General features: G+C 39.5%; 1 protein-coding gene across 1 annotated transcript; it reads right to left on the bottom strand.

Moving 5' to 3' along the window:
* Positions 1 to 372: 372 nt before the first annotated feature.
* cry2 (cryptochrome circadian regulator 2) lies at positions 373 to 19,307 on the bottom strand. The gene is made up of 13 exons (XM_040026703.1): positions 19,005 to 19,307; positions 14,973 to 15,081; positions 14,135 to 14,277; positions 12,929 to 13,113; positions 12,669 to 12,757; positions 10,911 to 11,051; positions 9,083 to 9,208; positions 8,620 to 8,805; positions 8,346 to 8,497; positions 7,739 to 7,941; positions 6,311 to 6,391; positions 5,756 to 6,210; positions 373 to 2,976 (listed from the first exon to the last, which is right to left on the bottom strand). The coding sequence occupies exons 1-12, from the start codon at positions 19,160 to 19,162 to the stop codon at positions 5,762 to 5,764; spliced, it is 2,022 nt and encodes a 673-aa protein (XP_039882637.1). The 5' UTR covers positions 19,163 to 19,307; the 3' UTR covers positions 373 to 2,976; positions 5,756 to 5,761.
* Between the last annotated feature and the right edge of the window lie 1,621 nt (positions 19,308 to 20,928).

Below are 20,928 nucleotides of genomic sequence, written 5' to 3'. Positions count from 1 at the left end.
TTCACACAACTTTTGTGGTGGCAGTAATCCCAGAACCATATGGTGGACACCAGAGGTGAAAGAAGACGTTAGGCTGAAATAGGAGACTTATCGGGCTTAGCTAGCCTGTGGGACTCCAGACGCGCTTGACAGGTACGGCAGGCCAAGCAGATTGTATGAATCACTGCCAGAGCCACAAAGGGGGAAGCGTTATTCTGAACACTGTTTACAGTGTTGGTGATATTTGGGTGCATGCGATTTTACCCAACCAGTCCACACGTGTTTTTTGGACTTGGAAAAGGCATTTCTCTGTAGCAAGGAATCCTTTTATGGACCAAGCTGAGAGCACATTATTAAAAACAAACAAAGAAAAACCCACACACCTTCCAGTCACAACTTTTCATCAGTTTTAATGAAAATAAACATTATGTTTAGAATACAAAACAAATAAATATCCAAGTATTTCATGCTGGACTCAGGCAACACATTATGCTGTCAGCAAGTAGAATGTGAAGGAGCACACCAGCATGTCAGCACTGCTGTTGCTTCTAGGAAAAGTTGGAACTGAACTTTTCTGGCCAGCGTACAGTTTCCACTTGTTTTTTCTCCTGCAGGTAAATTTGACTTATGCATGGTTGTCAAATTTACCTTTTTTGTTTTACACAAACATGTGCATATAAATTACAAGTTATAGACTTCATAATTATATTTACTAATTACATTTACGGAGATTTGTTTGACACAAAGGAATCTTTTATTGAAGTAGTCTTTTATTTCTGTCTATCAATATAAGTTGGAGATGTCTATGGTAGCTGACTTAAAAAAATACAATTTCCTGCAATTGTTTTGGCAAAGTGACTAATTATTCATAAAAATATTTTATGCTAAAGTTAAAGTTGTCACCTAGAATTTTTTTTTTAATTACTAATAATCAGCAGATAATATATCAAGTGCAAAATTATTTCAGGCTGTACCGATGTGTGTCACTTTACTTATTCATAGCTGTTGAGCCATGATCCTGAAGATCTTTGAACTTTGCTGGTGAAAGAAAGCGATTAAGCTAATCCAATTTATTCAAAAAGTAAAACACTTTCTTTTTAAAATTATTGGTTGAAGGAAACAAGGGAATGATAGTCAGTTTAACTTTATTATTATCGTTATTATTATTATTATTATTATTATTATTATTATTATCATTATCATTCCTGCAGGCTAAGAGAAAAAACAAGCTGTGGAATCACTGTAGTACACTCACTGCTGGATCTGGTGTTGCCCTCTAGTGGACACTCTGGGCAGCCATGAGCCTTTATGAAAACCCCTCCATACTATTTCTAGCAAAATAGACAGGTTATGATATTTAATTTTATATACAAACAGATAAATGTGAGGAGAAAAGCACAACACTTGTTTCTGCTATATTCAGGTGACACAAGCAGGTGACACACCATTAAGTTGCCACAGAGGAAAATGACTCTCTTTCATGCCTGCCATCCCCTGCACCATATCTACAGGATCCACTGTCATATTCAGTCAGCCATTTGCCATTTTTTCCACAAACCACCAAATACACAAAGGATTCATAGACAATCAAATATTAGCCAATTCCCTAGTTACCATAGTTAGTAACAAAAAATATCAGATATATTCAAAATTGGGGATTTACAGTATTTACAAACAGTTGGAGCTTTGAGCAACTGTGTAAACAAGTGCCTCCTAAAAACTGTCTTCACACTGAAGCCACATGCAAGATTCAGACTGAGAAGAAGAAAAAAGAGAAGAAGAAAAAAACCAGCTGATTTAATGCTCAACATGAGCATAAAACCATTTCACGTCTGTGTATTTTTTTGAGTAGGAAAAAAAAAAGAAGTCCTGGTGCTTTTCTTCATCAAAACTATTTACAAAAACAAAAAAGCCCCCGAAACTTTTTTGAATTTGGCTGTATGTGTTACAGCAACTTCAGTTCGGAAGGTGTTTGAGCTTTAACAACTAGACTTAACTTGGTCGAGAGCAAGTTAAGTCTAGTCTGTTTCTTTGACAAGAAAATCCATGTCACATGGGCTAATGCTCAGTCTTTGGTAAGAAAAGATGGCAAAAAGTTGAAGATACAACTTTATACAGTGCACAAAATAAAGCCAATCTACCCTTGGTCTTTCCTTTAAAGGGAATATTGGAATGCTGCAAAATCTGAACCTAGTGTATAACCCAGTAAAACTTGCCTGAAGCTTTTGGTGGGCTGATACCTGCAGCTGTAGTTAAAGATGAAGACTGTGCAGTGTGGTACCAGTTCTTAACTGGAACGGTTCCCCATGCTACAACAAGTGCACAGTTGTCTACTGCTAACCATCCTTGTACAAAATATAATTGTGAACTCTCAAGATGGCCGGCCTATGTCAGGTTGAACTTGAAGAAGTGACGTTGAAGTTCCTCTATCAAAGAGCACAAGATGGTTTCCGGCATACTTAGCTTTACTTGTTAATCTTCATTTAGTTTGCAATTCAGATCATCACTCGTTAAAGCTCGTAAAGCATAGTAACAAGTCACTGTATGTAAAATCGTCATTTCACCTTAGAGATTGTCTAGTGCAGAAATATGACAGACACATTGAGTGCTAAGGGAAGAACAAGTGCCACTGTGTGTTGTATGGCTTCAGTGTGAAGAAGTTGACATTGCTTCTTATTCACCGTGTGCTTCAGAGGTGGAATTCTATAAACGTTTACTCATACTTAAGAATTTCTGAGGAAAATGAACCTCCACATGCTGGAATCAGTTTCAGTCAAGTTACTTTTAATGATATTATTAAAATGCTCATCTAGACAGCTTTTTAGCATTTCTCTTGACTGAAGTAGGATCTAAATGCTTTTGTACATCTTTCACTAGTGTTGTATACATGCTTCTGTTTGTATTTATCCACATATCCAGAAGATTGTTCTTTGTGTGTCTTTACGTGTCCCGGTGTGCGGGATTTATTTCTTCCCTCATTCTTCTTTTACATTCCACCTGAAGAAAAAACAGCAGGAAAGATTTTAAAATTGTAAAACAAACACAATTATAAAAAGTAATAAAATAAGAATCAGCAATAGAATTCACGTCTTTGCCGCGTTGTAAAGGTAAGAGCATTTCGATACGCAGAATCTAAAGAGAATTAATAATCTGTAACCCTCTTTGTGAGAAAGAGACTCAGTTATTTTACACACAATACAAGAAAGGTCAGGCTCAAGTTGAGCAGCTCATACATAAAGAATATACATGTACTGAACTATTAGGATTTATTAGGTAAATAATCCATGTAATAAAAGACAAAAAGTCCAGGATAAATACCCTGAAAAATAAAAGGAGAGGTCAGGTCATCTCCTGAAATCAAATCTAAGGTTTCCCTCCATGACAGCACTATTGCAGTGCGTCAGCATTCAAAATGCCAGCACCCTGGAGCTGTAACGTCCACTCTGAACGGGCCAGTTTTTGACAGTTAAGTTAGTGCGTCGCATTGATGCCTTATGTTAATGTTTGTACAGTAAGTAAAACTTCTCAGGATGATGCCGAAGTGTTTCCGTTTTGCATTTGTATTACCAAATATTTTGATTATTTTGAGCTTCAAGTCATTATATGCCCCAAAAAATGAGGTCAGTTGACCACTTGTGTATATAATAAATAACTATAACAAATAACCTGTTTCACTTGATTGTGTTGGAGCAGTTCGTGGAGGGACTTCTACCAGGCACTGAATGGGTCCACTGCCAATGCCCAGCTGGCTTGGACCCAGTGGTGACGCTGGCAGAGGAACACCCAGCCGAGAGAGCACTACGCATACACATAGGGCCAGTGGGACTGCCACAACCAGTGGCGGGCAGCAGTGTTGGGAAGGTTACTTTTAAAATGTATTCCATTACAGAATACAGATTACATGCCCCAAAATGTATTCTGTAATGTATTCCGTTACGTTACTCAATGAGAGTAATGTATTCTGAATACTTTGGATTACTTAATATATTATCATGCTTTTTACAACAACGTGAATGTACTATTGCTGTGTGATTTATTACTATTACTGAAGGTCCACGACTCCGAACTGTAGTAAAGGGACCTCTGACTAATACGGCGGGGTCCCTGTCGGCTCGTAGCCGAAAAATAGCTTTACTTTGTCTCTCGCAAGAAAAGTTGACCCAGACAACAGAGAGAGGCGTTGAAAGACTGCTCCAGCGGAATTTATTGTTTTCGGAGGAAAACACGAACACGGTGTACAGTCGAGTCTTAATAGCTTACTTACAACTGGGCTCGTCAGGCACTCTTCTTGGCTGCAGTGGTTATTATTATATTTACATGCTTCCAGCTCCCGTTTTTGCTCGATGACAACTCGTACCTTTCCACTCCCCTTTTTCTCCCTCCTCGCGCTCACAGACCCATAACGTGTATGGCAGTCCATTCTCCCTGCAACACGGACTACACTGCCCATGATGCTACATTCTTTAGAGCTTGTAGCATTCTGCCTGTTAGCTTAGCACAACAACAACAACAACAACGAAAAGGCGCTCTCTCACCCAGGAAACACACAGTCGCAGAGAGAGAGAGAGAGAGAGCGTCGCCCTGTAACCATGGCAACCGCACGCTGCCGCCTGGAACAATAGAACGTAGCTGTCAAACAAAACCCAAACAGTCCTGACCCGCGACAATATGAAACAGGAAAGTACCGCCGTGTAATCCATTTATTTCAACAAAGTAACTGTATTCTGAATACCACCTTTTTAAACTGTAACTGTAACTGAATACAGTTACTCATATTTTGTATTTTAAATACGTAGCGGCGGTACATGTATTCCGTTACTCCCCAACACTGCGGGCAGTCAGTCAGTCCCAAGCCCAGCCCAGAGGAGGAGGCTCTAGGGTCCATCTCCATCATGACCGGCTGCTTCAGAGGCCCCAAACACAAGCTAAACAATATATTGTATGTAGTGCCACGTTTGCTGTTTTGCCCTGGCAGCTAAGGACACTGTGCCCCACCCACTGAGAGCAACATGAACGTAGGGGCAGGAGTGTTGAAGGTGTTGGAAGCCAGGAGTTTGGGACACATCCCACTGATGGAGCTGCTCCAGGCAGCTCACTATAACTCGATGACAGGGCATAGGGAATATAATAATGACCTTCTACCTTAAGGTCCTGTTTGAGTGACTGGCCCGAACCTCATCAGGCCATTTCACCAGAGCACACAGGGATATTGCTTTCTATTAGGTCTGGTAGATTATGCAACGTGATATTCTGAAGCAGTATAATGCAGCAGTTTCTGTCCTGGATCAGGTTGAACTTACCTTGTGCTCTTGTCTTTTTGTGCAATAAAAATTGAATGTTATATCCATATTCACTGCACTGGTAATATCCTCCTCCAACACACAAACTGAAATCACCTGATTGTAGTGCAAGTGCAACTAGAATTGATACGTGAGATCGACAAACAAGCAGACTAACAATTTCAAGGAATGGGACAACCGGTTCTTGACTCCCCTCCAGAAATGTGACAATGCACAAGCTTATTGAAGTGATGCAATAGCATACAACATAAAAGCTAAAGGTGCTGCAATGCCATATTAGAATGTGTGACATGGTACAGGAGCACGGGATTTTTTTTTTTAGCAGATATCTTAACTTCAACTTTTCAGTATTGTTCTCATTTCTTTTGGTGACTTTGCTGAGCTTGCATGTCAGTCACTAGCAACAAAATCCACATTTTGTAAATAATTATTTGTTTCTATGTATTGAATACAAACGCAGACACCAAATGTTTCACCTTTTATCACTCTAGCTGTCCTGCAGTTTCTGCACAAGTCTCCTCTTCCTCCTCCATTCTTTCCTCCTCCTGCTCCATGTCCTCCTCCATCGTCTCCTCTTGTCCTGTAGCCTCCTCGCGAGTTGTTAGAGTGCAGTACTGTCGCCCTCGCTGCCTTTGGCCACGTCGCACCTTGCGGCTAAGGCCTTTTCTCTTTGTTCCCAATGAGGATGACTGAGATGAACAAGAAGATGAAGGGGAGCACGGTTTGGACTTTAACGGTGGGCTGTGTCCCTGTATTGAGGAAAGGGAAGGAGGATGACTGGGATCAGTGTGGCAACCTGAGGAGATGCAAGGAGCCTGGTACTCCTGGTCTGGATGTGGGGCTGATATGGAGGATGGACAGACTGTCGAAGAATCAGGAGCTTCATAGCAGACATCTTCCTCTGTGTTTGCAGGAACTCTTTGAGGAGAATCTAAGAAAACAGAAAACAATAATGAGCAAATTGCGTACAGTTTATTTGTGAACATTCTTTTTAGGGAGAAAATGAATCTTGGTTCTTTGTTTCTTCCGACCTGGGCCACTGCTGGTCTGGGACTCATCAGTCATCGGTGGCTCTGCTTCTTCCTGGATTGTTGGTACAGATGCTAGCAGACCTAACATACACACATACATACTTTATAAGTGCAATGTTGATTTAATGTCCTGTCTAATGATAAAGTGAGAAATCTTCTTATATTGTCCCAATTATTTGTTATATACTGTGGTAGCACTGTCATTGGTAGATAATGACATGACACTCCCTCCATGCACAAAGGTGTTTATTATTAAGGGGAAAAAAATCCAAACTTAAATGGCCCTGTGTGAAAAAGTGATTGCCCCCTAAACCTAATAACTAGTTGCGCCACACTTAACAGCAGCAACTGCAATCAAGCGTTTGTGATAACTGGTAGTCATGCACAGCACTGTGGAGAGATTTTGGTCCACTCATCTTTAGAGAATTGTTTTAATTCAGCCACACTAGAGGTTTTTCGAGCATGGACCACCTTTTTAAGGTCATGCCACAGCATCTCAATCGGATTCAGCTCTGCATATGGCTTATTTAGCAAGTCACAGGCACACAACATTATCAGTACAGATTCTTCTGTTTAACTGACGCCTTCTTGGATTGTTAAATCGGGCCTGGGGTGTCTGTATATTTTGACTTGGGGTGTCTGTGTTTTGTCAGTCTGTTCAGGTTATCGACAGACAGACTGTCATGTCATGCTGCTACTGTTACCATCTGTGAGGTGCATGAATGCAAAAACAAATTATGTCCAATAGAAGTCAATCCACAGAAGTCTCTCTCTTATTTGAATTGCACATTCCTAGAATGAATTACTGATGGAATTTTCAAGAAAAAATATCCTGCAGCAGGGTTAGGCCCACAGTTAAAAGATCTTGAGGTGCTATTCTTCTTATAGCAGTAGGAGAGCAACTGTTATAATGCCATTTTGAGTTTTCATAATGGACATTTTTGTTGTGTTGCATTATTGTGCAGTTTTTAGAGTCGGTCGGTACACCCAACACATCCCTGTATTAGCTTAATGGTGCACTTCAACCGAGACTGGACACTCTGCAGTCAGTGTTTGTACACAAGCTAGATTCCTGACAAACATACAGGAGCAGTAATGAAAGGCAGAGGCCTCAGGGAAGTAATTGCGTGACTCCATAGGGCCATGTAGCATGTATCACTATGGGATAACGCCACATAAGCCCCCAAGTTCATTTCATTTTTGATTTATTTAAATGTAAAACAGAAATAGTGCTTTTGATGTAATGATTACATTAACTATGTAATATATGTACAGAAAATGCACTGTGATGTGATATATGTCGTAATCCAGGGAAACAAATTCTTATACCAGGACCAGTGAGATTCTACTCATATTGCACTGCCCTAATCCAAACCAATCTCAGCATGAAGGGAGTGGCACACTTTGCCCTTTGGTATGATGACTTACTGAGTCCTCTGTAGTGGGAAAGCTGCTGGTAAACTTGTTTCATCCTCTCAATGTTAAGCCTACTACTCTCTGCATGGTTGATCATGGGTTTGGGGTAATCCACTCCCACCACACAGTTGGCTGCTTTCTGTAGTGACTCGGGGGCGTTCCATGGCTCATAGATATACCGGTTCGGGTAGTCCTTAAGAATGGGGATGTAATGCCTGCAGAGATTTCAAAAGAATATAATCTGAACTTTAATATGGCATGTGTTTCACTTCAAATCACTTTAAGTCAGCCTATAGCAGAGCTTAATCAGCCATTCCAGAATTTACAGACATTTTTAACCCTTTTCACATGAGTGCATTACGACATCAGTTATCTACATGCTCAAAAGCCCCTGACGTCAAGCTTATATTGGACAAAAAAAAGAAAGCAATTTGGTCCTCATGTGCACAATGTTTTGAGCTGTTATTGGTATATACTATAACACAAAATTTGGAAATTATATCTTGAAAACTTTGGATGCTAGACTGTCACAAAACAGACTAACAAGCAAAAAGAATTGATTACATGCTACCTCCCCTCAGAGGTAATGATGTGTTCAGAATGTGATGGTACGAGATACCTGATGTAGTCTCCCGTCGGGTCAGTTCTCCTTCCGAAGCCAACAGGACAGTAGCAGTGGAAGAACTGCTGAAAGAAAGCACTACAGGACAACCACATCCAGCTACCAGCATTCACACTCCAGTCTGCATCCAGCAGCAGTTCCTCAAACACCTGCAGGAACACAGAACCAGATTGCAAGGAGCACTGTTACCGTGTCTTATAAGGTCAATTTACCTGTTCATCACCTGGGAGACAACAGGTTTCAGATTGAATGAAAAAACAGACAGTCCTACTTTCATGCCGCTCTCCCAGCTGATCCACAAGTCTCCCCTGGTGAGAAAGCAGGCCACAGCGTGCCGCGCCAGGTGGTGGATCCAGCCCTCTTGTCTCAACTGGGTCATAATGGCGTCGATCCAGGGGAAACCAGTCCGACCCTCAGCCCACTTGGCCAGTGCTTCTGGGTTCTGGTCCCATGGGATCTGGAAACAAACATGTTACATAGTAAGTAACTGTGTTTAGACATATATTTAGGCTGATAAACATGTTACCTGTACTTATAAGCTGAGAAATCAACTTTTCAGTCTCTCTCACCTAGTTCCAAAATTGATAATGCAGCTGTTTATCTTGGGGTTTTTTTGGGGGGGGGGGGCTTATTATAAAATGTCAGTTTGTGGCACTTTATCTAGAGACAGGTGCTAATAACTCTTTTACCTACAGTAATGCTTATTTACACATCCACTCCTTGCAAAGGTTCACCTGGACACAGATGGGGTTTCCATCCATACGGTCAAAGTTTGGGTTGTTGGTGGCTGCAGTGTAAAAGAATTCCCTCCATAAGAGCTGGCCGAACAGGGACAGAGGAGGAGTACAGCGTTTGCGGACCTGATGGAAAAACAGACGGGGGAAAAACTGGGATGAGAAAGTAATTCATCTTCAGTTAACACTGTGTTAAAACCCCATTAATGAGGGGTTGTTGAAGTGCAAGCTAGTTTGGGAGTCACCACACCAAGTGCTCCAACTACCACTGGGACCACTGTTACCTTCACCCTCCACATCATCTTGAGCTCTTCTCTGAGCAGTTGGCACTTCTCGTTTTCCTTTTTCCTGATGTTGCAGTCATTCGGAATCACTACATCTACTTGTCTACCAGCACTATGTCCAGTTAGTTAGCCACTATTATTTTGTCATGGGGTCTTGCCTGGTGTAATAGACCCCAGCCTCTATGGATCTTGTGCTCAGTGCTTGTTCCTGTGCTGCCATGATTAGTGCCTCCGTGCTGTCTATCAATCCAGCTTTGTCCAGCCACTGATAGAGGAAGTGGCTGACATCCAGAAATCCTATCTGCCGGTGGTACATACCGTGCAGGGGCCTGTTCTTCCATGATGATTCTTCCTCTTGCTCCTCTTTTTTGGGTTTCTGCTTCCTCAAGTATTCATTGAGCATGCGGTTGGACATGGACATCTTCCTCATGTACTTATGGATGTTCGTTGTGTCATCCTTGATCGTGGTACTAACACTTACTAGTGTCTGGCCTCCTTCCTTCCGCTTGGTGTACAGTTTCAGGGTGCTGGATTAGGGGTGAAACCCTCTGTGCATGGTGAGTAGCTTCCTTGTCTTGACGCCACTGGCTTCCACCTCCTCCTTGATTACTTGATCACGGGCATGGTGTAGGTGTTGATAACCCAGCTCTTGTTCTTCCCATTCAGCGGACTCCTTAGGACTTGCCTGATTCTCTACAGGTATTTAGTGGTTGCGCGTTTCCTAGCGACCTCTTCGTGGTTCCCATTTGCCTGCGGGATTCCCAGGTACTTGTAGCTGTCCTCAGTGTCTGCAATGTTGCCTTGTGGTAGTTCAATCCCCTCAGTTCTGACTACCTTCCCTCTCTTTGTTACCATCAGACTACACCTCTCCAGTCCGAATGACACTCCACTGTCACTGCTGTATATCAGTAGTGAAAAGTTACTACCATCAATAGGAATAAAGCTCTTGTTTACAGGGAACGAATGGACAGTAACAATGGGCCAGAGATCCCATACTTGCGAAGCACCACCCACTGGATATGTCAAAGGACTCAGTCGAATGTCTTTTCCATGTCAACAAATCATTTCTTTAACTGGTTGGACAAACTCCCAGGCACCCTCGAATATCTTCGAAAGGATTTAGAGCTGGTCCAGAGGTCCGCAAGGAGGACAAAACCCAGATTATTCCTCCAGAATCCAAGACTCTACAAACAGATGGACTCTCCACTCCAATACCCTTGCATAGACTTTCCCAGAGGCTGAGAGTGTAATCCCCCTGCTGTAGGAGCACACCCCTCGGTGCCTCTTCTTAAACAGGGGAACTCCTTGGCAAAAGTAATTTAAAAAAAATTAAAAAAAAATTTTAAACTAATAAATACCTTAAAAAAATAAACTGAATCACTGTCTGCTGGAAGTTCTGATGTAGTCAAGAGAAACATGCAATAACTATCCAATACAAATTTAGGTCAATGTAACATTTTTAAGGCCTTTTTTAGATGAATATTAATTGAAGACATTTTAAACCACCCTTCGGTTGTTTTGAGTCATTTTATCTGTGACAGTACCTTCATGTAGAGCTCTCTCAGGTTGTAGTACAAAACTCTGCAGGACAGACACCCGAAACGCAGGTAGGGGCTGAGACCGGTAGGACTGGCATATAGAGAGCAGGTGTTAACACGGGAGTGCTCCAAGCTGGTTACCCACACCTAAAGAGACAGACACAATCAGGAATCATCATCTTCAAGCTGAGGCTGTATCATGTGAAAGAAAAAAAGAAAAGAAAAAAAAAAGCTTGACCCCACCAGTGTGACCCCTCAGCCTCCTAGCAGATACACCTATGATATGAATTTGAAGCTCCTACAGCGCCTCATTTTTGAGTTATCACATTTACAAACTTAGCTATCCATGCTGTCCACAACACTTAAATCATGACTGTCCAACCACTATGCCAAAAAGTATTTTATATTTTATGATATATTCTTTCCAACCCAAGTGGGGTCACGCAAATATCTCATCAGCCTTTTACGTGTGAGGGGTAAAAACTGAAAAGAAGCAAGACAAGACTAGCTGTGTAATGCTTACAGAAATATGTGTAGTAACTCTAAATTAATTGCTACAGGTAAACAGCATGACTGGATACAAACAGAGCACCTTAAAGACACCAAGGCTTTCAGGAGTCAAAGTAGGGAGTGATTCACAAATGCAAAATTACAACGGAAAAAAAAAAAGTATATCAATGAAAGCCTTATGGAGTCACAATCATGATATTATTTGGCTATATCACAATATACGATATATATCACCATATGTTTAAATAAACTACAAAAACAAATGTTATTTTCAACCACATAGTGGCTGAAATTGCACTGGCATACTCATTCAAATCAACCATTCAATGTTTTTTTTTCTACTTTGAATACAAAAACCATCAGTTGCACACACAAGTTTCTCATAAATGACAATACTGCCACAGTAAGTCTCTTTCTGTGGTCAACACTAGACCTTTAATAAACAAAAGATCATAGCAACAAAAAAACTACATCAAGCAAGAATTCATGAGACAAAAGTTAAACAAATGAACTTAAAAATGTTTGATGCATTCGCAGTGTGTGTGAGAAGAAAAAAAAACTCAGTGAACTACATGCAAACAGGCTTAATGTTGCCATGGCAACTTATACAAGATTCAAGAAAACTTTATTTGTCACATGCAAGTTGCCCTGCAGTGAAATGGAACCCCCCCCTGACCTTACATACACAACACAGACATCACATGGGGAGACAGGTCGGAGATCGGTAGTATTACGGAAAAACACTGAAATGTACACTACAATGGGAAAGTCCAAGAAGGAAAAAAAGAGACCTCTACTCATGCTGGGCTCCTGGGAGGACAGCATGAGAACAGAAAACAAAAACACTCCTCTACACAGAAAGCACATAAATGTCCACAGCACAACATTATGGAGCACGTGACAAGCAACAGGGGTGGGTAGGGGGTGAGGAGTAATCCGAAGCAAACACAGCAGCCATCTTGTATACTCGATTGTTACGATAAAACCATTTTAACCATCGTACACGGAAAAACTTGCATTACATCCGGAGATTACCAGGTAAGTAGGTATGGATAGCAGAGCAAGGAGGCAACACTGTCAAATTACTAATTTATCCCTATTCTGTGGGCATTTACTGAAAGTTTAAGAACAAGGAGGACAAAAGTAAACAAACAAACAAAGAAACAAAAAAAACCAGCCAATGCAATTTAGCATTCAAAATAAACTCCTGGATTCTGGATTAGACCAATTAAAGCACTTTGACTTTAGCTTTACCTTTTTGTCCAGATGTTTACCGAGTCTGTCCAATGCCTGAGACTCTCCTCCATGCCACACAGCCGGAGGTAAACCATCTGTCCTGAAACCTGGGCACATCAAAATAAGTTCAAATACAGATCAGTGTGTTAACTTTAGATTCAATAAATAAGGAAAGTAGAGTTGTGTAGTGTGCAAACCATTAATTATTTTTCTTAAAATCAGATTAAAAACATAAATGTTATAGAAAAACTTTATGTGAAAACATAAATTATGCATACCTAATTCTTCTAAAGAAGGGATACTGTATAGCTGGTCATGGTTGTCTCCTATTTTGGTGTGACATTTGTCCATTTGTTGCTGAGTGATGGGAGGCAGAGGTCTCCTAGGCAACTCCAGTCTGCTCACAATAGTCTGAAAACGCTTAAACGTCAGAGGAGGACTGTTGTTGTTCATCTCTATTATCCTGTAGCAAAACAGAAAAGGAAGAAAATTTGAGTAACACACAGCAACATATCTGTATCAGTTTACCAGTGGCCTCTCTGGGAGAGAAGTCTGGGAAATACAGTGTGTGGCAATATGTAAAGGGGCTCCACACAGCATGACAACACTCTATGCTCAGCCTTTGAACAAGTGATTAAAAGCAATGGTCAATTGGTGCGCCCTGATGTAACACTGACATTACCACATTTTTTAATGATTAGGGACAGACTGTATTAAGTGAGTTGCCAGATGTTGGTACCAAAAAGCCATCAGGAAATTATTTTCCAGGTGAACCACATAGTGATATTAACCAAGGAAAACACTGAGTAATGTTACAACAGTTAATAAACAAAACTATTAATGAACTGTTCTTAAGATGTAAGTTTGCAAGAGCATCTGTGTTTAATCAGCTAGCTGATTAATTTCACATATTTGTTATAGGATTAGTCAGTCACTTGACTTCAGTTTGACTGAGCATGTGATTCACTTCCTGAATACAAAACTAAGGAAGGTATTCAAGTATCAACCAAAAACAGCAGAAGCTAAATCTAGGCCATCACCTCAAGGCAGGAAACCCAGTCATCAGTTTCAGTATTAAAGGTGCAGGTCGACACTTTAATTCACAACTGCTTAATTTTAAAGCCACTGTTGTTGTTGTATGAGGTCAAAATTGTCATTTTCCAAATGGGCTTGACTATACGTAACTGAGAATTGGATTAACAAGTTAAAAAAACAAAACAAAAGGAAAATGATAACTAAGTCCATAAGCTTGCTATCAAATACTGGTTACAGCAGACTATGAAAACTTATTCATTACCTTTTGTTAAGGTAAAAGAATTACTTTTTAAAATTACTTCTCAAACACTTGTCAATAAAGAGCTCCTGTCGTTATACAAGAATGGACTGCTGATACAGGAAGGAAGAGACTAAATGGAGTTGCATAATACCTGCGTTTGTGGTGGGGATACCACTAGAAATAGACTAATTGTGTGGAAAACACAAACCTATCTAGGTTGTAGAGGGTATGAGAGTTTCTGACAATGGTCTCCACTCCAAATTCTTGGGCCAACTTAATGATTGCGCCATCCCTCTCTTTCCCGTAAGGCTCTGGGTCATATTCAAAGGTCAGCCTGGTCACGTTCCACTCCTGCAGCAAAGAATAAAAGAATTCGAAAAAAGGATGTTAAATAGTAACAGTGATCAAAGAACTAATTAAATCTTTGGCTTTAACAGTTTGTAAGTCTTGTATAGATCTACCATGTGCCTACTTATACTTATAACCCAGACCACCAAGTCAAACTTTTGTATTCAAGTTGTGCATTCAAGCTTCGGTTTACAATGCCAAACAGGATTGTTCCAAATGGGTCAGTTTGAACAGAAATAAGAAGTAAAGAAAATGAAATGTATTTGACAACCACTTCATCAGTTGTGTTTCCTGTTCACACTGATGGTAGCAGATGATAGCAGCGAAACACATTGGCAGGCCTAAAAGAAACAATGGCCAGAGAATTGGTTTGTTATAAGGTAGCATAAAAGGTTACCTTATAACTAGATAAATGGTTAACAGAGAGCTAAATTGATTGTAATGCATTAGCTAAAAGCATTGAAAACATAGATGAAAGGTTTGGTTTTTGTATGCAAATGATAGACGTATGAATGTGAACTTGTTCAGTTCTAGATCTTTAATCTAGTTTTAGATGCAGAAAAATATTAGAACAGCAATTTCAGTGAGAAAAATGTAAAAATAAATATATCCCACATGCAAATTCTGCATCTGTACTATCTGAACATTCTTTGCAGATGAGGAATAACAGAGGAGAAGCAACTGACAGGAATACAGACCTTGAAAAGCCTGGGGAACACATCTGTAGGCTGGCCTCTGACTACAAAAAGCCTGGAATTGAGCTTCTTGAGACTGCTGTCCAGGTCCTCCAGAGCTTCCAAGAGAAACCTGCACAGACATAAACATGAACATAAACTCCCTTGTGGGGTGTTTCCAGTTTGCAGTGATCAGCACCTATGGTTCGTATCTATGAAAAGTGGTCCAAGGAAAGAACAGCGATGAACCAGTAAAAAAGGTGGCCGAGGCTCATTGTGCAGGTAGAGAGTGAAGGTTGGCTCTTGTGATTGTGGTCTTTATTTACAAAGTCAAGAAAGCAATGTTTTTCTTAAACATAAAAGAAAGATTTCCAGTCTCTTTTTCAGAGTGAGGAATGCAGCTTATTCAGTCGGGCTGCAACTATTCATTCAATTTGAATTTGAAATTAAATAACATGACAAAAAACCCTGAGCAATTTTTTTGGGTCAATGCTTTACTTAAAATCTTTAATGCTCAGTCATCATCATGTGATGCTGCAGCTTCAATCCAGCACTGTTTGTTTTACAGCAAGGAAATCTACAGTAAGCCTAAAATATACAAACCACAGCTGTAGCTGCTTATCTGTTCAGGCAACAGAAACTGTGTGTAGTAGGCTACTCCGACCGTTTTGTCCCAGCAGGTAAGGGGACTTGGTTGCCCCATTTACTACATCAGCCGGAGACTGTCTGAGAGAGGTCAGATACAGTACAGTGGAGAGAAAGTGTCTGGTAATCCAGTGAGTGGTAGACTCCCTTTTTTTATTACCTTCTGAGACGCCCGTTCACCCTGTGCTCAGACCATGCGCCGCTGCAGTGGGACGTACTGATATCTGGCCCTAGAGACATTTAAGTTCAAGGTGGACGATAGGCCGGGGGTTTAGTCACATGGGAGGGGCTGAGAGTAGAGGCGCTACTCCTCCACACTGAAATGAGCCAGCTACGGTGTTGCAGCTGATAATGTCCTACTGTTCAATTATTTTAGGTTTTAACTTTTATTAAAGTAGCTGTCAATCAGCTTTGAACAGTGTGGATCATTCATAATCCACAGCACAATGTGCCACACATTTCAGTCGCAGCTTTTTAGTTTTTTGGATGTTAATTTGTCATATTATATTAAAACGTGAACATCTTTTATAGTAAGAGATTTTTTTTAAACATCATAATTAAGATCAGTTTATTTTAAGTGTTTTTCTTCTTGTCTGTTTGGAGTTAGGGCTGGGTGATATGAGGAAAATCTAATTTTGCAAATTTTTGTGGGCTATATAATGATACATATCACGATACGTTTCAATAGCATCCTAAAAAAAGTTGGTTTTTTTTCAATCATATAGTGCCTAAAATTGCACTGGTATACTCATTCAAATCGACCATTCAATATTTGCACACAGATGTTTTTCACAAATGACAATACTGCCACAGAAAGTCTCTTTCAGTGGTCAACACTAAACCTTTACCAAACAAAATATCATAACAACAACAACAAAAAAAACTACATCAAGCAAAAATACACAAGATAAAAATTAAATGAACTTAAAAAGGTACTCGTGTGCTTATAACATGTAAAAACCATAAAATAAAAATGTGCTGACCTCAAATTACAGAAACATTCAGAAACAACAGTGGCAGATATCAGAGCTGGTTTATTTAATGTTTTCTTTGCTGTGTGGGGAGACGCTGATATGCCGCGTTTAAAACAGGCTTCATTTTGCAGTGGATGACTTTTCAGCTTGTTGGATAAATTAGTGTTACTGCTACTTTTTGCAGCAATGGTCTTTAAGGCATGTTTTGGTAATTATCACATTTTGTTCAACATCCTCCTAGTGAAATCCAAACGACAGCAAGTGTCATTCTCTCACTTATCTGAAACTCCTGCTGTCGCCATATTTTTCCCTATCTGGTAGTACATAAACAGACATGCTCAGCACAGCGTGCCGGGTAGAAGATTTTCCGGTTGGGAGGCCGGGGGTTAATGTTGCATTCGCAGTGTGTGGGATGGTAAATGGTTAATGGACTGATTCTTTTCAAACTACTTTTCTACAACATGCCCCATTCACCCAGTCACACCCATTCACACAAGCACTTTCTTTCTAAACTTAGTACTTCCTAACTTCATTCATACACATTCAGATTCCGATGGATGCATCGGAGAGCAACTTGGGGTTAGTATCTTGCCCAAGGATACTTGGCATGCAGACTGGAGGAGCCTAGGATTGAACCACTAACCCTCCGATCAGTAGGGGACCTGCTCTAAACGATGCGAGGTGCTGCATGATTCATTACTGAAGAATGGGATTAATGGGTTCAAATATCTTTGTTGTTGGTTTTGACACTGTTCATTAAACAGTTCTCAAATTGAACGTAATATCTGAGTGTTTCTTAGTTTTAGACAAGTCGGTTATTCAATTTTTTTTCCTCTAAACTAAACTTTTTTTTTAGTAGACTGGGAAATTAGTTGTAAGTATTGATAATTCTTAATAATTACATATTAACATGTACAGCATTATAACTTGCTGTTTTCAGCAGCACAAATTTTTGCATCAACACAAAAGGCAAACTTCCAAATGCTGATTTTGTTGCTTTTGTTTATTGCAGCCACAACATACTCCTTTAAAGGCTTACAGACACAAAATATACACTAATTGACTTAAACACACACACACACACACACACACACACACACACACACACACACAAAAACCACATACATATAAACAGACACAAAATCTAGCTCATCCAGGTGATATAATACCGTCAGAATGATTTTTGCCTTCTATTAATGTAAGAAAGCCTAATAAAGCCAAATTTAATTTATACCTTGATCTAGATTGCGTGTGTACCTTATTTTATTTGACTGACCTTTGACTGTACCTGAGATTGTTTTACTTTTTGCATATAAGAAATTTATGCAGTTAAACTTAAAAACCTTATAAATTCTATATTCCAATCCAATGAGCAGTTCTTTTTAAAAGACCTGTGGGTGTTTTTTGTCTTTTACCTTTTAATATTTACCAAATACTCAAGTAACCAAGTAATAAGTGATACAATAGACAGATTACTAAACATAATCCATAGCTCCAGCACTACTATTGAGTGAACACAGTACTTTGTATTACCAAATACCCATATCCAAGCCACTAGTATATTATAACTAGAAAAAATTAAATTGATGAATATGCAACAACCTCAATATTATTAAATATATAGAATTTTAAAATACACTTTATAGTGGTATAAATTTTAACATAACGTATCAAACCGTTGTGCTTGAGAAGCACTGACATTTGATGAATTTTGGATAAATGTGTTTATTTATTGCCAAACACCTGTAGTAAACAGAAAGTACAGCGTTCTCTTCTGAAACGTGGTGGAGTGTTGACGTTTATGCAGTTATTCCAGCTATGTCGTGTTGGAGCGTCATTATCAATTAATTTACTATAGCAACCTCTATGTTTCCTTGGCAGGCGTGACAATGAATTATTTTGTAATAATTTTCGCATAGCTACTCACTAAGCAAATCGAAATTGACATCAACTCCCATAGTGCACCTCTCTCCGCTTGCGTGATTAACCGGGCTTTGCCATTTCATGCGAACCTTTCTTTTACTCATGTTAAATGGACATCGTTGTCTCCATAGTTTCTGTACCAAACTGTTCTAAGTTAACTTGGTTAGCAGAAGCCTTTCAGACACCATCAAGAATTAGCGCCAATGTTTTTTAAATGTAATTTTGGGTGTAAGCCGAACAAGAATGTACAGTATTTAATTTACGTTAAACACTTCGCCTTTTAAGTGGACATACTTGGCTGATATGCGACGATAAGTTAAAGTTATGTATTTCTTCAATGGCGCTCAGCATTAATCGGGTTGCATTCTATGCTAGCATTAGCTAAATGACGTGGAGCAGAGGCCCAAGAGTAATGGATCGTGTAAATATTGACCTAGTAAATGCTCTTCCTGTATTTCACTGGGTTAAGTTAGCGTTTAATAACCCCAAACTGTCACAATATGAAGTCACAAACCTCCATCGGTTGATTCCCACGTTAGCAGCTCCAGCAAAAAAGGGGTCTAGAATATAAACACAGCGCACTGCGTCCGCTCCATTCAGGGCCTCCTGCAGCGCAGGATTATCGTGCAACCGCAGACATTTACGAAACCAGTGGACTGAATTCACCACCATTCTTATTTGTTATTCCATCGTTATAGTAAAATCCAAAAAAAACAGGCGAAATTAAGCAAAAAGGTTAAAATCACTGACAACTCAACGACTCCCAACAAACTTTACTCACTGTCAAACGAAAACTGACACTCAGGGGCGTGGCCTGTTCTGTGGGCATGGCTATAGGTTAGGTTGTGTCGGTTTGCTGGTTGGACAGAATTGAAATCGTGAACATGAGTTACAAAACTGGAGATTTGTACGTGGTTGAAGCTGCAGATGCAGGCAGCATCGGTGAGAGGCTGTGTCGCCTTTCTGATACAGACCAGCACGGGTGCCTGCAGGGATTTGGGGACCCGTGAAAACAAATATCACCTTGGGCCCCACCGTTTAATTTTGGAAACCATTCCAGCACTAAAACTATAGCACATTGCAAACATGGATATATATTTTGCTTAGATTTTGATTTTGCTCAAGATTGTTGAGACATGTGCCATTTTCTTTACATTTTATTTTTTAATGGTAAAGTTATTTATTTATTTACTCATTCATTTCGTTTACACTGACTGGTACCTTATACCAAAATAAAAAAGTAAAAGTTGGGGTTTTTTTTACTCCTTAAATGTGTAAATATAATATTTAGTGTTATTTAGGAAATATAATTTTATAATTTTAATAATCCTTTGTATATTAATTTTCAAACAAAGTATAGCCAACTAAAATATGTCTCTGTCCTTAGACCTAGTTAAACTCAAAAAGGTTTTAATCTAAATTCCCAAAGGCCCTCCTGCAATTAGACACAGTGTTTGACATAAAAGCTCACCTATAACTAAGCCTGAGCCAGGGGTTTGATCTGTTTGGCCTGGCAGTGGATTGTCAGAGAATTGATTTTGCGTACATATGTAGAAAGGGTCTGTCTGCACCAATTGCATGTTGGCTATATTAACAGAACACATTTTCTGTTAGAAATGAAGTAAGCTAACTGATACTAGTAAATGTCAAACTGTTTCTTTCATGTGGAGCTTGCTATGAGTTTAATTTCCACTGTCTCTCTTTTCTTTTTTGAAACCCAGACTTTACTTTTAAGGTGCCATCCTTACTTTAATGCTCAGCATCAGCACCACTTGGACTAAACCAAATCATGAAATAAGGAGGGGGGAGCAGAGTCAGACTTAATTTAATTTATTCTTTGTTGCCAAAAATAAAATGCTAGGAAATCAACACGTTTATAAGTACCATGTGAAGCAAGCATTATCTCATTGTGATTGGTTGTTTTTTTTTTTTTTTATGAAAATGATTAGCCTAACAAAAAAAACCAAAACCTGTACATTCCCTGTCAGGCCTGAGCTCTTTGAATTGTCATCACTTTTCTCCCCTTACCTGGGGAATACAGGGAGTGCAGAATTATTAGGCAAGTTGTATATTTGAGGAATAATTTTATTATTGAACAACAACCATGTTCTCAATGAACCCAAAAAACTCATTAATATCAAAGCTGAATGTTTTTGGAAGTAGTTTTTTTAGTTTTAGCTATTTTAGGGGGATATCTGTGTGTGCAGGTGACTATTACTGTGCATAATTATTAGGCAACTTAACAAAAAACAAATATATACCCATTTCAATTATTTATTTTTACCAGTGAAACCAATATAACATCTCCACATTCACAAATATACATTTCTGACATTCAAAAACAAAACAAAAACAAATCAGCGACCAATATAGCCACCTTTCTTTGCAAGGACACTCAAAAGCCTGCCATCCATGGATTCTGTCAGTGTTTTGATCTG

The sequence above is a fragment of the Simochromis diagramma genome, unplaced genomic scaffold, assembly GCF_900408965.1.
Source record: "Simochromis diagramma unplaced genomic scaffold, fSimDia1.1 OVJJ01000293.1, whole genome shotgun sequence".
Lineage (NCBI taxonomy): Eukaryota > Metazoa > Chordata > Actinopteri > Cichliformes > Cichlidae > Simochromis > Simochromis diagramma.
The sequence above is the reverse complement of the archived record's forward strand: the minus strand, read 5'-3'. Positions and strand labels throughout refer to the sequence as shown.

Coding starts and splice junctions, on each gene's coding strand:
- cry2 (XM_040026703.1), bottom strand. CDS start 19,162: ATGGTGGTGAATTCAGTCCACTGGTTTCGTAAATGTCTGCGGTTGCAC. Junction 14,278..14,972: donor TGTTCCCCAGGCTTTTCAAG/GTCTGTATTCCT, acceptor TCTTTGCTGCAG/GAGTGGAACGTGACCAGGCT. Junction 11,052..12,668: donor GTAAACATCTGGACAAAAAG/GTAAAGCTAAAG, acceptor CTGTCTCTTTAG/GTGTGGGTAACCAGCTTGGA.